General features: G+C 38.3%; 1 protein-coding gene across 7 annotated transcripts in view; it reads left to right on the forward strand.

Annotated features, from left to right (window-relative positions):
- Positions 1 to 10,111, forward strand: part of kirrel3b (kirre like nephrin family adhesion molecule 3b) — a 215,831-nt gene extending 205,720 nt beyond the window's left edge. For all 7 annotated transcript variants that reach the window (XM_027161716.2, XM_027161718.2, XM_027161717.2 and 4 more), the window contains one exon: positions 4,793 to 10,111. In XM_027161716.2, coding sequence (XP_027017517.2) covers positions 4,793 to 5,245 — 453 coding nt within the window. In that variant the 3' untranslated portion in view covers positions 5,246 to 10,111. The remainder of the gene's footprint in view (positions 1 to 4,792) is intronic.
- The last annotated feature ends 6,245 nt before the right edge of the window (positions 10,112 to 16,356 follow it).

The following is a 16,356-nucleotide window of genomic DNA, read 5'->3' on the forward strand; positions in this document are numbered from 1 at the left end:
AGAGTCACTAAACACAATCAGACACTAAACACAATCAGACACTAAACACAATCAGACACTAAACACAATCAGACACCAAACACAATCAGAGTCACTAAACACAATCAGACACTAAACACAATCAGAGTCACTAAACACAATCAGACACTAAACACAATCAGACACTAAACACAATCAGACACTAAACACAATCAGAGTCACTAAACACAGAGTCACTAAACACAATCAGACACTAAACACAATCAGACACTAAACACAATCAGAGTCACTAAACAGAATCAGAGTCACTAAACACAATCAGAGTCACTAAACACAATCAGACACTAAACACAATCAGACACTAAACACAATCAGAGTCACTAAACACGATCAGACACTAAACACAATCAGACACTAAACACAATCAGAGTCACTAAACACGATCAGACACTAAACACAATCAGACACTAAACACGATCAGACACTAAACACAATCATAATCACTAAACACAATCAGACACTGAACACAATCAGAGTCACTTAACACAATCAGAGTCACTAAACATGATCAGAGTCACTAAACACAGAGTCACTAAACACAATCAGAGTCACTAAACACAGAGTCACTAAACATAATCAGAGTCACTAAACATAATCAGAGTCACTAAACACAATCAGACACTAAACACAATCAGACACTAAACACAATCATAATCACTAAACACAATCAGACAGTAAACACAATCAGAGTCACTAAACACGATCAGAGTCACTAAACACGATCAGAGTCACTAAACACGATCAGAGTCACTAAGCACAGAGTCACTAAACACAATCAGAGTCACTAAACACAGAGTCACTAAACATAATCAGAGTCACTAAACACAATCAGAGTCACTAAACACAATCAGACACTAAACACAATCAGAGTCACTAAACACAGTCAGACACTAAACACAATCAGAGTCACTAAACACGATCAGAGTCACTAAACACGATCAGAGTCACTAAACACAATCAGAATACGTTCACAGACTCAGAGTCACTAAACACGATCAGAATCATTAAACACGATCAGAATACGTTCACAGACTCAGAGTCACTAAACACGATCAGAATACGTTCACAGACTCAGAGTCACTAAACACGATCAGAATACGTTCACAGACTCAGAGTCACTAAACACGATCAGAATACGTTCACAGACTCAGAGTCACTAAACACGATCAGAATCATTAAACACGATCAGAATACGTTCACAGACTCAGAGTCACTAAACACGATCAGAATACGTTCACAGACTCAGAGTCACTAAACACGATCAGAATACGTTCACAGACTCAGAGTCACTAAACACGATCAGAATCACTAAACACAATCAGAATACGTTCACAGACTCAGAGTCACTAAACACGATCAGAATCATTAAACACGATCAGAATCAAATCAGAATCATTAAACACAATCAGACACTAAACACAATCAGAGTCACTAAACACAATCAGACACTAAACACAATCAGACACTAAACACAATCAGAGTCACTAAACACAATCAGACACTAAACACAATCAGACACTAAACACAATCAGACACTAAACACAATCAGACACTAAACACAATCAGAGTCACTAAACACAATCAGACACTAAACACAATCAGACACTAAACACAATCAGACACTAAACACAATCAGAGTCACTAAACACGATCAGACACTAAACACAATCATAATCACTAAACACAATCAGACACTGAACACAATCAGAGTCACTTAACACAATCAGAGTCACTAAACATGATCAGAGTCACTAAACACAGAGTCACTAAACACAATCAGAGTCACTAAACACAGAGTCACTAAACATAATCAGAGTCACTAAACACATTCAGAGTCACTAAACACAATCAGACACTAAACACAATCATAATCACTAAACACAATCAGACACTAAACACAATCAGAGTCACTAAACACGATCAGAGTCACTAAGCACAGAGTCACTAAACACAATCAGAGTCACTAAACACAGAGTCACTAAACATAATCAGAGTCACTAAACACAATCAGAGTCACTAAACACAATCAGACACTAAACACAATCAGAGTCACTAAACACGATCAGAGTCACTAAACACGATCAGAGTCACTAAGCACAGAGTCACTAAACATAATCAGAGTCACTAAACACAATCAGAGTCACTAAACACAATCAGACACTAAACACAATCAGAGTCACTAAACACAATCAGACACTAAACACAATCAGACACTAAACACAATCAGACACTAAACACAATCAGAGTCACTAAACACGATCAGAGTCACTAAACACGATCAGAGTCACTAAACACAGAGTCACTAAACACAATCAGAGTCACTACAACGAATCAGAATAACTTCACAAGACCAAAATTACTTTCGGTAATGAGAATCACAGAATCAGAATCACTATATAGATTCATAAGATTCACATGTACAACACACAATACAACTTTTTTAAACCCTTCACACCCTGGAGTATTTTATTCCTACCCATTATGACTTTTTTTTATTAGAGTCTTGTTGCAGCACGAAACACATTGATTTTAAAATCTTGTTGAATTGTTTAAAGTTAATAGATTGTCAAATAGCGCTACACCACCTCCTCCATCCTCCCCCACCCATACACACAAAATCTATGGCTGAGTAAAACGTTAGCTCTTGTCTGCATTTACTTACAAATCCTAAGTGACTTTCTCCTTACTTACAAGCTGCAATGTTTGGATTCTGGGCTCTAAATGAACACATTTACAGTCTGTAAAGTGAAAAAGTTTGCCAGTCTGGATATGACCAACTGAACAAAGCCTAAGCAGGATAAATGTAGTTGCTGCACCACCACAGAAAATTGTTTCTTCTGAAATGGAACTTTTTGTATTACAAGCCAAAGTTTTATTTCAGTGAGGTTTATGGAGTGCAATAAAAGCCTCATCAGGATAGATGGCCCAGGACTGGAGCCGAGTGTCTACTTTATATGAGCGGAGTCTATGAAGAGCTGCTATTATCTCCGCCTTAAATCTATCCTTATAGATCTCATCAATCTGACCATAAACACAATAAAAAAAAAACATGCTGTAAATCAAACATCCATCAGTCATATTACTAGTGAAAAGCTATAAGGAACACAGAAAACATCAAGCCTGTTTCTATGATTTTCGATATTCTAGACAGCTTCTTCGCTCAATTGTCCTGTATTTATTCTCTTTATATATTGTACGAATTGTCAGCAGCTCTGGCGGCCGCTATATCATCTCTTCATTCCTTTCCCCTGGGCTTTTGCCTCTGTGTGTGTGTGTACATATAAGTGAAGGATCTAAGAGACTATAAGACAGAGTGAGTTACAGAGCTAAACCACACACACACACACACACACACACACACACACACACACACACACACACACACACACACACACACACACACACCTCTATGTCTGTCTAAATCCTTCCATGGGTTGTCATTGCAGAGTCATCTGGGAGTGATTATTTTTCCTCCCATGGGTTCTTGCCCTTCATACACACACACACACACACACACACACACACACACACACACACACACACACACACACACACACACACACACCCACTTGGCAACATAGCAACTGGGCACAGTAATTCCACAGTTCTCTGATTACACCTTTTCAGTGTATTTGGAAAGAGACAATTTTCAGACCAATTAACGTCGCTTCATGTACAGAGTCACAGCAACTGTTGCACAGATTTGTGCTGCCAGTGACTGAATCATTGAGAGCTGATTAATTAGCAAGGATGCAATTTCTTTTCTTTGTTTTATGTTTTAACATTAGTGTGGAAGAACAGTTCGTGACATGGAACCAGACAACTATCTCCTGCTCCCCCTGTGCTGTCTGATTGCTTATTTCCCTTGCCAGGTTATTATTATTACAAGCTCGACCTCAGGGAGTTTTTTTTTCCTTTTTATTTCTTTATTTAGGGAACAAAAATGACATTTTATTAGAAAGCCCTAACCTTCCTAAGAACCATACAGAAGAATTTTTCCCCAAAGAATGACATCGTTGTTACATTAAAAAAAAAAAAAGAAAAAGAAAAAATGAAAAGATTTCTCTGAAGTTATTTACTGTAGGTGGTTATGGATTTGGATCTTTGAATCTATTCTGTATGAATAACAGTATGAATAGATATCATGCAAAACAACTAGAAATGAATTTGTATTCATATATTCAGTGGTTAACAGTTCAGTGCTTGACAGTTCCTAGTTTCCTGTTTCGGACATAAGTTCATGTGGAGTTTCTCTGTGGAGTCCCCATGTCCTTGTGGGTTTCTTCTGGGTCCTCCGGTTTCCTCCACCTCTCAAAGCGATGTCAGTGGGTATGTCTAGGTGTGTAAGAGATTTTGTGTGATGCGTTGTGTACTGTAGGACCTTCCAGCAGGTATTCCCAGTATGACTGGGATAATCTCTGGAATTGCCATAGCCCTCTCCAGGATAAAATGGGAAGTGAAGGTTGAATGAATAAATATATGCAAAGCTGAATATTAGGAATTTTGTATTATTTTTTTCACTCACTTTTTTACTTTCAGGAATCTTGGGACATGCTACTCCTAATGCTACTAATAGAACTAGAATTAGGGGATGTTTAGGGTTGTTTAATGTTTTAGCTTTCTAAAAGTGCCCCTTCTTTGAACCTTATCTGAAAAGGAAATACCTTAGAGGGATAAACGTTCATTTTTCAGTGCTGTATTTATAACAAATCACCATTAAATTAATGTTTCTCTGTGTTTCCTTTTTATCCAGGATCCCACCAACGGCTATTACAGCGTAAACACCTTCAAAGAGCACCACGGGACTCCCACCATCACACTGGCTAGCACCCACACCACCACTGAACTGCGCCGTGAAACCTCCACCGGCAAGCAGCGAGTACCCACAGGCATGTCTTTCACCAATATCTACTCAACCATCGGTGGTGCGCCCAACCCTCGCTTGTATGAATACGGAGGACGCTTCGTCCTGGGAACAGGCAGCAGCTCCATTGAGCTGTGTGAGCGCGAGCTGCAGCAGCGTGCCTCCCTCAGCGACTCGGGTTCCTTCATGGACACGCAGTGCGACAGCAGCGCCAGCAGCTATGCGCACTTTGACAAGGACAGCAAGGCCTCAGCGTCGTCCTCGTCACACCATTCACACTCATCTTCCCAGAACTCGGACCTGACGCGACCCCTGCAGAAGCGCATGCAGACACACGTGTGACGGCATCGTGTCATACCGCAAACGATGTCAGGAAGCAGATCAAGCACACATGCTCTCTTTTTCTTACTCTTTTTGTCTCAGTAATGTCATCTTAAGAACCTTGCAGCTTTGGAAAAGTCTTTGTGGTTCAATATGCAGACAAGTCAAATACCCTGAACTGAGAAGAAGCACCTTCAGTGTAGTACTAGTGAGAAGCATCTCAGCTACTGTACAAAACAGTTAAACAGGATGACACAAATGACAAAACACATGCAACATGTGGACAAGCAGATCCTAAACGCACGGAGGTCTACAAAACACGAACCGTCTCTACAGTGCCGTCGACACCTACAGTCCATGATGCTTTTGGCGGCATCAGACAGACAACATCCTGATTCTTTTGTCTTTTCTTGCTCTGTTGTTGAGCAGACCTGTCTAAGTGAGTGTGTATTATTTGACAGTAACTCTCTTTTCCCTTTCCCCACAGCTATGACTTTTACTTCTGTGTGGATTGAAACTCATAAAAAAAAAAAAAAAAAAAAAAAAAAAATTAATCACTGTCAGTCAATATACTTGGATTCCAGTCCTCCTGGATCCAATAGATATATAGCTCTCGGCCATTCTGAGGATATCTGTACATTATTCATATATATATATATATTTTTTATTTCTTTCCTTACTGTCTTTTGTCAATCTGATGGTATGTCTTCTTCTCTCTTTCGGGATCATTGACTTTGCTAAACTTGATGAGGACGATTTCATCCTTTCCAACTAAGATGATTTGAAATGCACAGGATCTTTTGGCCATAAAGTGGGAACGATACAAATATTTTTTTCGCTACTTTGATTAAAAAAAACAAAAAGAATCCTCAGACACGGTGTGTGACGTGACACGGATTTAGTCTCGTCAAAACCTCATACTGTACCAGTGACGCTATATACGATATACGCTAATGACCTTTCTGTGGCTTTTAATTCTTAGTATATAGTCACATTGTTTACACAGACTGAAAGAGATTGACGGCTGAAGACCCCCAGGACGGAGGGAAAAACATTCCATCTGCTCTCCACAGCCTTCAGACTGCACTGCAGTACACCTGCTCACTGTTTTAAGTGAACTGTCTGCACACTCAGATGTACCATTGAGACTCTTTTATTCTAAAATTTCTTTGTATGATGTTTGCTCTTTTTTATTTTCAGCTGAGAGCATTTAAAGTTACTACTGATTACACACACAAGCACCTGTACAGACTCACTGTACAAAAAAAAAAAGAGCCAAATGCAGAGCAGGAAGTAGAAAAAAGAAGAAAGAAAGAAAAAAGAAAAGTGTAACGCATGATGCACGCCACTCGGAGGCAGACGGAGGAAAGCAGGTGCAGTTTGGTACGATTACAGCCGCATCTACATGATATGTATATGTATTACACACACTGTTTTGCCGGCGAGGCTTTGAGTAGAAGAATTACCAAGTTTCGGATAAGGAAAGGACAACAGATAAGAATACACAGGATACGCTTTTTGTCGTGAGCAGTGTGAGAACTCGGATCAAACAGGACATACAGTGATTGCTACTAGGGGTTGGACTAGTAATAAAGAAATAGCATAATAAAACATCAAGTACTCACATTTTCCATAGTTAAAACAAAACAAGAAAAAATTAATACTATTGGCAATTTCAGCAGCAAACTGAGCATCAGGTAGCAAATAACCACATTAACCAACTGTACAGAAGCTATACTTGCTTTCCTGCATGTTTAGAAAAAAAATCAGTGCAATAAATGTCCACTTTACGCTATTTAAAAATTGAGAACTCTCAGCATGGAAACTTGTGTCCTTCATTATACTGTAGCTCAATCACCAGCTTTCCTTTTATGTCATATGTGATGTCTAGAGAAGCCACTGGAAGACTTAAGTATTTTGTTGGAGTTGCACTGGATAGTGTGTCAGGGACTCGGGGATAAAAACAGACCCAAATGCACGATAGCGTAAAAGAAAACAAGATTTATTAAATAAAAAACACAAAACAGGAAACAAGACATGACACAGGACACAACAAGAGAAGATATTAGACGGATTAGAAGGATATTAGAAGGATTGTAGACAAGACAATAGACAAGACAGCTAGACATGTGGAAGAGACAAGGGCCGGACAGACACGTGACACAAAACATAAACAAAAGCACGTGGCCAAAGTCGGGGCTGAGTCATGACATAGTGATGTGCAACCAGTGGCTCTGTAACTACTTCTTCTGTTCTGGAAGGAACAGATTATGCCGCGATGAAAGAAAATATAAATAAAAACAATTTCGCACACATCTCTAGATCCAAAATAGTCGTGATAGTCATACAGTAAAATAAACGAACAATGTTTCGCTGTATCTATCTCGCTGTTTTTCCATCACTAACACCTCAAAATAGTAAAGTATGAACTAGTCAACAAGTCAATTAGCACACATACAACCCCTAGTAGCTAGGTAGCTCTGTGTGGAAAAGTTACCCTGTAAAACACTGGATGTTTATCAATGACCGAATCACGTAACAACTTCATGCCTGAAACTACTTACATTCCAAATGTCAGCATTGCTGTAATGTACAGAACTTTAAAAAAAAAACTCATACATCCTGTGTAGGTAGAACATTAGCTGTGGGAACAGTCAAAAGTCAAGAAGACGATGATTAAACATATTTGTGTTTACTCCGGTCATCACTGTAAGACACCTCGCTCTATGACAAAACAATCGTGATACTGTTGTACAGTAGATAATGAAGCTAAATCAAGTTCATCATGTATAGAAAGTGGGAGTGTGGGAGTTCGGTGCGTCTCTATGGAGATTGGGAAAGAAAACTGAGCAGCCAAGATGTGTGGGCTCACAACGGTATGTATGTTTAACTATCAACAGTCTTAGTCGTCACATTATAAAACATTCCCAACTGTGTACATTACCTGTGCTGTTTGTGAAACACTGATGCAAAGCGTCAGAAAATTCAGATTATTATTATTATAATTAACTGAGCAGTTGAATCGGTTATCGTCATGCACGGAAATCACCGGACTTGGGTAGATTTTGGGTTTCCAGAGCTGGACTTGGAGGCTTCATGACCTAGTGCTGGACCACAGCCTATATTTCAGTGAATTAAACCAAGCACTTGAAAATATTCTGCAGCAGAATCAATTAACATGTGGAAACAAAATGGAAGAAGTAAAGAAAACATGAACTATTGCGACTTCTGGAGCAGATTGTTTGTTGCTGTTTATTTATGTAAATGATTTACATGAGCTTTAATAATGCTTCATAGATTTATCCTCCCTGGGGTGAAGGTGAGGTGAAGTGAAGTGAAGTGACACAGTTTTGTTCTTGGCATGTGTTGAGAAAGAAATTGGACAGAAATACAACAGTGATTGAGAAAAGAAAGCAGTTATACTCTTGAGGTTTCTCAAGGGTTCTCTGGATATTTGAGGGATAATGCAAAGCCAGTTAGGGTTCTAGATTTATATTTGACACCAAGAGTGTCAGGTAGACGATGGTTTCTTTTCGGTAGAATACAACGATAGAGAAAGCAAAGCTTCCCAAAGCGCATTTTTTACTGTTCAATTAAACATATAAAACATCGATATGACTTTTATTAGTCTGTCTCCCAGCGTGACGTGCGTTGTTATAATGGCTCTAGTGTTTAATGCACCATCTGTGAATGGGTCATGGAAGAAGTATGAATGAAATATTGGAAAATTCTAAATCGTTACAGTTTCGAGTTCTTTCCCTTGTTTTTTAATTCCATCTGCTATATCAAATTCTTCTTCATATGGTCAGTCAAGCCATTGATCCGATCAGCCATTTAGTTTCTAATTAAATCTTCCGATGCTTTCGTTCTTTCTTTAATAAATCAAGTGCTAGATTTTCACCTCATTTCCACCAGTCCAGGATTTTGTTCTGCTCCAATTACCAACCTGCCAATTAGTTAATTAAAGGCAGTAAATGCTTGAGCATTCGCCATCAATTATCCAGATTATACGTTTCATAATCAGCTTAAAACTCTGACTGACTCTTTGCAGGTAGGTCAGGTGTGTTTTCGGGTGGGCAACGTGAACACCATTCGTAATAAAAATCTGTCGTATCTCTACTCCACTAATAAACTCCTCATCAGGACGAAGGGGAGGAGTGTACCCTGCTTATTAAACCATGTAAAACACCTGTTTTGCATCTTCTCTGTTCTCACACCCCTTCTCAGCTCATGAAGATCCTAAGAATAACAGTGATGAGGGAAAAAAAATCTCACAGAAATGTACAGTGCATGATTTCATCATCATTTTCTATACTGTAGAGGTGGCATTTAAGTAAAATCAGCATTCGGTGTGTGCAGGCACGAGAGATGAGTCATAAGTTGTCGTAAACACTTTACATTGCATTATATTTGCATTTCTGTCAGCTTTCCTACATGAGTGCTGTTGACTGGGTCTAATTTTACAAATGGTTTGATTCCCACTGCAAGGCTTAAGCACACAACAAGCCTGTTTCAATGCTGATAATACAGCTCACAGCTTTCCATGCACTCTATATGAATCCCTAATGCTCTCTGTACATAATTTGCTGTTTATTTTTTTTTATACCTTACTTCTTTAGTTAGTTTGGATATTAGAAGGCAAAATTCGAAATCTAAATGTCATTGACACTGTATAGACAATCACTTTGTTTTTCTTTCTTTTTTTTTTATACTGTAGTTTCATAAGAGAAAGTGGACAAGGTTGAGCTGGACAGTCTTTACGAGAGACATTTACAGATCATTTTCTCATGAATTATTATTTTTTTTTCCAATTTCTTTGCATAAACCATTACTGTAACTCAGATGTTGGAAAATTGTACATCTATTAAACCACTAACTACAAATTAACCTTGAATAGGAAATTTTTTTTTCCCTACATGCACAATGTACAGTTTTCTTGAATACTGAAAATTGTGGATGAATTAGTTTGGTACAGCATTTTCATCTTCCAGGATCACTGAAGCTTGAAGCACCTCCATCTTCTCCTTCTCCTTTTCACTTCCATCTTTAAAGCTAATTAAGGTGTTATTCATGCTCTTCATCACAATGCCCTTAAATATAACATAACAGCATGGGACAGCATTGTGCACAATATAGAACACTTTATACAGGTTATACAGCATGCCAGAAACTATCTATGATCTATGGTTTATGGCATTAACTCTAACCGAACAGAGCGAGCGGATTATGGAGTTGATCTCCATATTGTTTAAATAGCTTGTGTATATATGTATGTGTACCTTGCTTATCACACAATGCCGGTGAGTTTAATCCTGTCCAAATGGGCACCGAGTGATTATATAAACACGTCCAAACCACACAGTCAGATAAGGGCGATGAAGGGTAAAGCGCTGAAAACTTTTGCCTACATGTGGCCCGCATGTCCTCTTCGTTGCTGGAAATATTATCCCAGCCATTGAGCAAACAAGAGTGATAAATTGCTTGAAGTCTTTCCTGTCCGTTCATACTGTCTGTTCCATGCTTTGTTATCATTGCCGACACTGAAGCTGATGAGCACGAGGCAGACACAGGTCATACAATTGACTAGATAGCTCTATTTCAGTTCATTTCTTTTCCCAATAGATATAGGGGGAAAGAATATAGTGTTGATGGGTTTAGACTGTATAGTTTTTGGCCTGGTTTTAAGCATGAATTATTTGTTCTTGATTTAAGATCAATTCAGGACTTTGGTTGGTCACCAGTGGTCCATTTACCAAAAAATACTAATAATGTTGGGAATTTCTGAATGAAATCAGAGTGAGAACACTGCTATGTCTGAATTTTCGTGGTCATGGTCATACAAATGGGGAAGTCGTGGCCTAATGGTTAGAGAGTTTGACCCCTAACGGTAAGGTTGTGGGTTCGAGTCTCGGGCCAGCAATACCACGACTGAGGTGCCTTTGAACAACGCACCGAACCCCCCCAACTGCACCCCGGGTGCCGCAGCATAAATGGCTGCCCGGGTGTGTGTTCACTGCTGTGTGTGTGTGCACTTTGGATGGGTTAAATGCATTTAAATTAAAACCGCAAATATGCAAATTTTTTGGCCCAAATTTACTGTTGCAAAAAAGTAGTTTTAAACTACATAATAGTGTGTGTTCATTGGTGGCCAATGTCAATGGAACCTTCTAGAAAGCTTGGGAAGTTTCTGCTGACTGCCGTGATGCTCATGAAAAACTTGATGATAGCAAAGGACTATTGGAATGTCTGGTGAAGATATAGATATGGTAGTGGCAATGGAGAAACATAAAAATGCTGAGCATATAAAATATGTCAAGGTCTGTTTATGTTTATGTCAAGGTCTACTCTGTTCAAGTCCTCACTGATGATGTACACAGGGCATGTCTTTTACTTTCATCACGGGTCTAGAGGATCTTCAGCATAGAAATCTAACCCGGAGAACTCCTCATACACTTTGACAAGTAATTATCATAACGCTTATTACTCAAAATCATCAAATGGTTGCTTAAAACTTGCATGAAAACTATGGAGTCAAAGCTCTTTTGGCCTTGTGGCATCTGCTGTCTACACAATACACATAATAAACACACAAACACGAATATCTCTGGTCATAGTGTAGGTGCAATGAACATTTTTTTCCTGCTTTATTTTTTTACCTTTTACAAATCAATATCTCATTAGTCCTTCAGTCTTTCAATATCATGCTACAGTAACGAAAGTGATGTATACATTGAAGTTGCAAAAATCAATATTTAGGGCTGCAAAATAAGTTCTATACCATCACGTCAAGGGGGTTTGAAAACAAAGGCTTTAACCACTAATTTCCTCCCGTAGTTCTGTATATCCATCAAACCTATAAAACAATGTCTTTTATTTGTAATGGTCTGTGATCCTATCGCTCTGTATATTTGAGAAAGAAAATGAAAAAACGATTGAAAAAAACAACTTCAGATTAACGTTATTGTGGTTTTTGTGAGTGTCACTGTGTCTGTTAATGTGAAGCGCTTTTACCGTTCAGTTACACCATTTTGTATTTAGAAGAAATAAGCAGAAATACAGAAACAGGTGATCACGGCATTGCTCCCTCTCTCTTTCTGTCTCCATCTATCTGTCATTTTTTCAATCATTTTTATCATAAAATCTTTTTTGTTTTTGTTCTGATTCAACGTTTTTTTTAGTAGAGAATCACTACATCTATTTTCCTGCCTTTATGCATCTATTTTCCTTTCTCCTTTATAAAGTTCAACTCATTAAAGCAAATCCGTGAATTAGCCATTAATTCTTCTAAAAAGCTTAGAGAAAAATACAAAGCTGGAGTTATATATACAGTACTGTGCAAAAGTCTTAGGCAGGTGTGAAAAAATGCTGTAAACAAAGAATGCTTTCAGAAATATAAATAATGAGTGTTTATTTCTGTAATTTACAAAATGCAAAGTGAGCAAACAAAAGAAAAATCTAAATCAAATTAATATTTGGTGTTACTAACTTTTGCCTACAAACCAGCATGAAGTGATGGCACGACCCCCACAGAGCCCTGATCTCAACATCGTCCAGTGTGTCTGGGATTACATGAAGAGACAGATGGATGTGAGAAAGCCGACATCCACAGAAGATCTGCGGTTAGTTCTCCAAGATGTTTAGAACGACCTACCGGCCGAGTTCCTTCAGAACCTGTGTGCGAGTGTACCTAGAAGAATTGCTGCTGTTTTGAAGACAAAGGCTGGTCACACCAAATATTGATTAGATTTAGATTTCTCTTTTGTTCATTCACTGCATTTTGTTCATTTATGAAAATAAATGTTTAACACTTCCATTTTTGAAAGCATTCTTTGTTTACAGCATTTTTTTTTTTTTTCAGACCTGCCTAAAACTTTTGCACAGTACTGTATACAGTACTGGGGCAGTGGTGGCTCAACTGGTTAAGGGTTGTTGATTGGAGGATCGGGGTTCAAGCCCGAGCACAGCCAAGCTGCCACTGCTGGGCCCTTGAGCAAGGCCCTCAACCCTCCCTGCTCCAGGGGCGCTGTATCATAGCTGCCCCTGCACTCTGACCCCAACCTCCTCAGTTGGGGTATGTGAAGAAAAGAATTCCACTGTGCTGTAATGTATATGTGGCGATAATAAAGGCTTTCATGCCCCATTCTATACAGTCATATTTTTTTTTTACGTTTGCTTATAAAATATTATTCCTTTTTATCTGAGGAAGGTACTAGCAAATATACCATACAGTATATACACAGATGATGTATGTTTCTATCTGTAATGTTGTTCGTGTGGCAGAAACACAGTGCATACAGCATTCAGATACAAGTCAACGGTTTTGGTGCTGTAGTTAATAATCGTGCATGAGGAAAAATCTGATCTCTGGCTCTGACTTTGGCTTCAGTTTGGTTGCTGGTTCTAGTTTGAATATTTTATAAAATGCTCATCTCTTGGGATTTTACGACCTACATTCTCTCAAGTTTATACATGAGCTTTAAGGACATTAATGGCTTGCTGATGAGAGAGGTCCAGGGAAAATGGCCAGACTGGGTCAAGCTGACAGGAAGGCTACAGTAACTCAATCACACTATTTTAAGCATGCTAGGCTGAAAGCATCTCAGAATGCACAACATGTCAAACCCTGAGGCGAAAAGAATTCAACAGCAAAAGATCACATTAGGTTCCATTCTAGTCAGCCGAGATCAGAAAAATCAGTAACATTACAGGGGGCATAGAATCATTAATACTGGACAGCTAAAGAGCATCAAATCATGAAAACCAAGGAACTATTCATACAGGTCTGGAGAAATATCAACCAAAGTTTAGTCCTTAAAACCTAAGTAAGTAACTAAAAATGTATTAAATAAATAAATAAATAAATAAATAAATAAATAAATAAATAAATAAATAAATAAGCAAACAAACAAACAAACAAACAAATAGTTGTAAGAGTAATAATTATTTCATTCATTCATTCATGCATTCTCAACCGCTTATCCGAACGTCTCGGGTCACGGGGAGCCTGTGCCCATCTCAGGCGTCATTGGGCATCAAGGATACACCCTGGACGGAGTGTCAACCCATCACAGGGCACACACACACACACACTCATTCACTCACACACACACACTCACACACTACGGACAATTTTCCAGAGATACCAATCAACCTATGCATGTCTTTGGACCGGGGGAGGAAACCGGAGTACCCGGAGGAAACCCCCGAGGCACGGGGAGAACATGCAAACTCCACACACAAAAGGTGGAGGCGGGAATCGAACCTCAACCCTGGAGGCGTGAGGCGAACGTGCTAACCACTAAGCCACCGTGCCCCCTTGATATTTCTTTCTTTCTTTCTTTCTTTCTTTCTTTTTTTCTTATTTTTAATTTGAACAGATCTGCAGAACTCCCATTAAACCCATTTTAAAACCTGACACAATATGGCACTACATATGGCTCTTTGAACTAGAGGATGGAAATGTCACAGACTTGGTAAAAAAAAAAAAAAGAGGATTGGTTTTAGATGGCAGGATAAACACTTTCATGTAGGTGATATAGTAAAAGTACACACTTATTCCAGAGAAACAAGAAATTGTGGAGAAAATATCCTTCAATAACCATGCAAGAAAGGTTAGTCTGAGTCTGTAGGAGTTGGAACAGATAACAATACCCTTATTGGATGGATAGATAGATAGATAGATAGATAGATAGATAGATAGATAGATAGATAGATAGATAGATAGATAGATAGATAGATAGATAGATAGATAGATAGACAGACAGACAGACGAACGAACGAACGAACGAACGAACGAACGAACGAACAAACAAACAAACAAACAAACAAACAAAACAAACAAACAAACAAACAAACAAACAATATAATTTTCAGGTGACAATACAACCAAATAGCCCATTAGAAATTCATATATATGTAAACTTCGAATAATATGCTCTTTCTCGACTAGGTTATGGTCAGATGAGATGCCTAAAACGTAAAAATTACGTTTTATTCCACAGAGCATTGACTTCTTTCTCTGCAAATAACTCCTGCATGGATTTCTAGACATTTTCAAATAGCTGAGATGTCCTCGAACCTTTCACAGGTAGTGTACCTACAGTACCTAAATACCTGTTTTTATTTCCATTTTTATTCATCTTTTATTCCCTCCATGGCTGAAGGGTGATAGTTTGACACCATTTTGAGGTTTCACTTCTACTCTTCCACTAGAGTCTCGATGATTATATGAATATGGGGAAAATAATACTAAGGCATTTGTTTAAACTATTACACTGTTATAAACCATATCACACGATGGTCCTTCAACCTGGCAGTCTGTCATTCAGTGTAAAAGATGTATTAACCTTGTTGTAGAATTTTCTAGAAGCCAATTCAGTTGGAATATTCTGAAGAGTTTGTGACTGACTATGTGCAGCTATCAGCTTAGACATATTTAGACAAGACAAAAAAGAATAAAAATAAAGAATAAAATTCTTTATTCAGAAAAAGCTTTAATTTGGAATAAGTAAGTATTTTAAAAAAAACGTGAACTATACGATATTTTAATACAAAAGTTTTTTGTTATTCTTTTTATACAACAACTAGGACATTTTTATAGCTCCTGAGCTGACCTTGTCCTGAAGAATCTGCCCAATCCTCAGACTCTTGCGAGTTTCATTTAGTTTTATATCCCCAAAGGAACAAATCAGTCATTTAAACCACAGCGATTCTAACCAGACTAAATATACTAAAGATGAATAAATAATCGTTATAAACATGTGGCACAGTACGAGCACCGGCTATGCAGCCAAATGAATCAGTTTTTATGTCCCAAGCTTCATATTTGTCCACCAGCATGGAAATAAAACACACACCTGCTCCTGTGACTTTTTTTTTTTTTCCAGAGCCAATAGGAACCCGTGCTGAACGATATCCAATAGCCAGTTCACAATTTAGTCCTCAAAAGCCTACAAAGAAATCTCTGATGGACTTTTTTTTTGCCCTACTCAAACTCCAAGTATTTAGAAAAGTAGAAGCTTATTATTCCTCAAGTTTTGATCTTACCATAAGCCACTCTTAAAAATGCCAGGCATATCTCTGGCTGACGGATTTCTGTCTGAATGAAGCACAAATGATAGTGCGTGCACATA

This window comes from Tachysurus fulvidraco, chromosome 13 (genome assembly GCF_022655615.1).
Source record: "Tachysurus fulvidraco isolate hzauxx_2018 chromosome 13, HZAU_PFXX_2.0, whole genome shotgun sequence".
NCBI classification, from domain to species: Eukaryota; Metazoa; Chordata; class Actinopteri; order Siluriformes; family Bagridae; genus Tachysurus; species Tachysurus fulvidraco.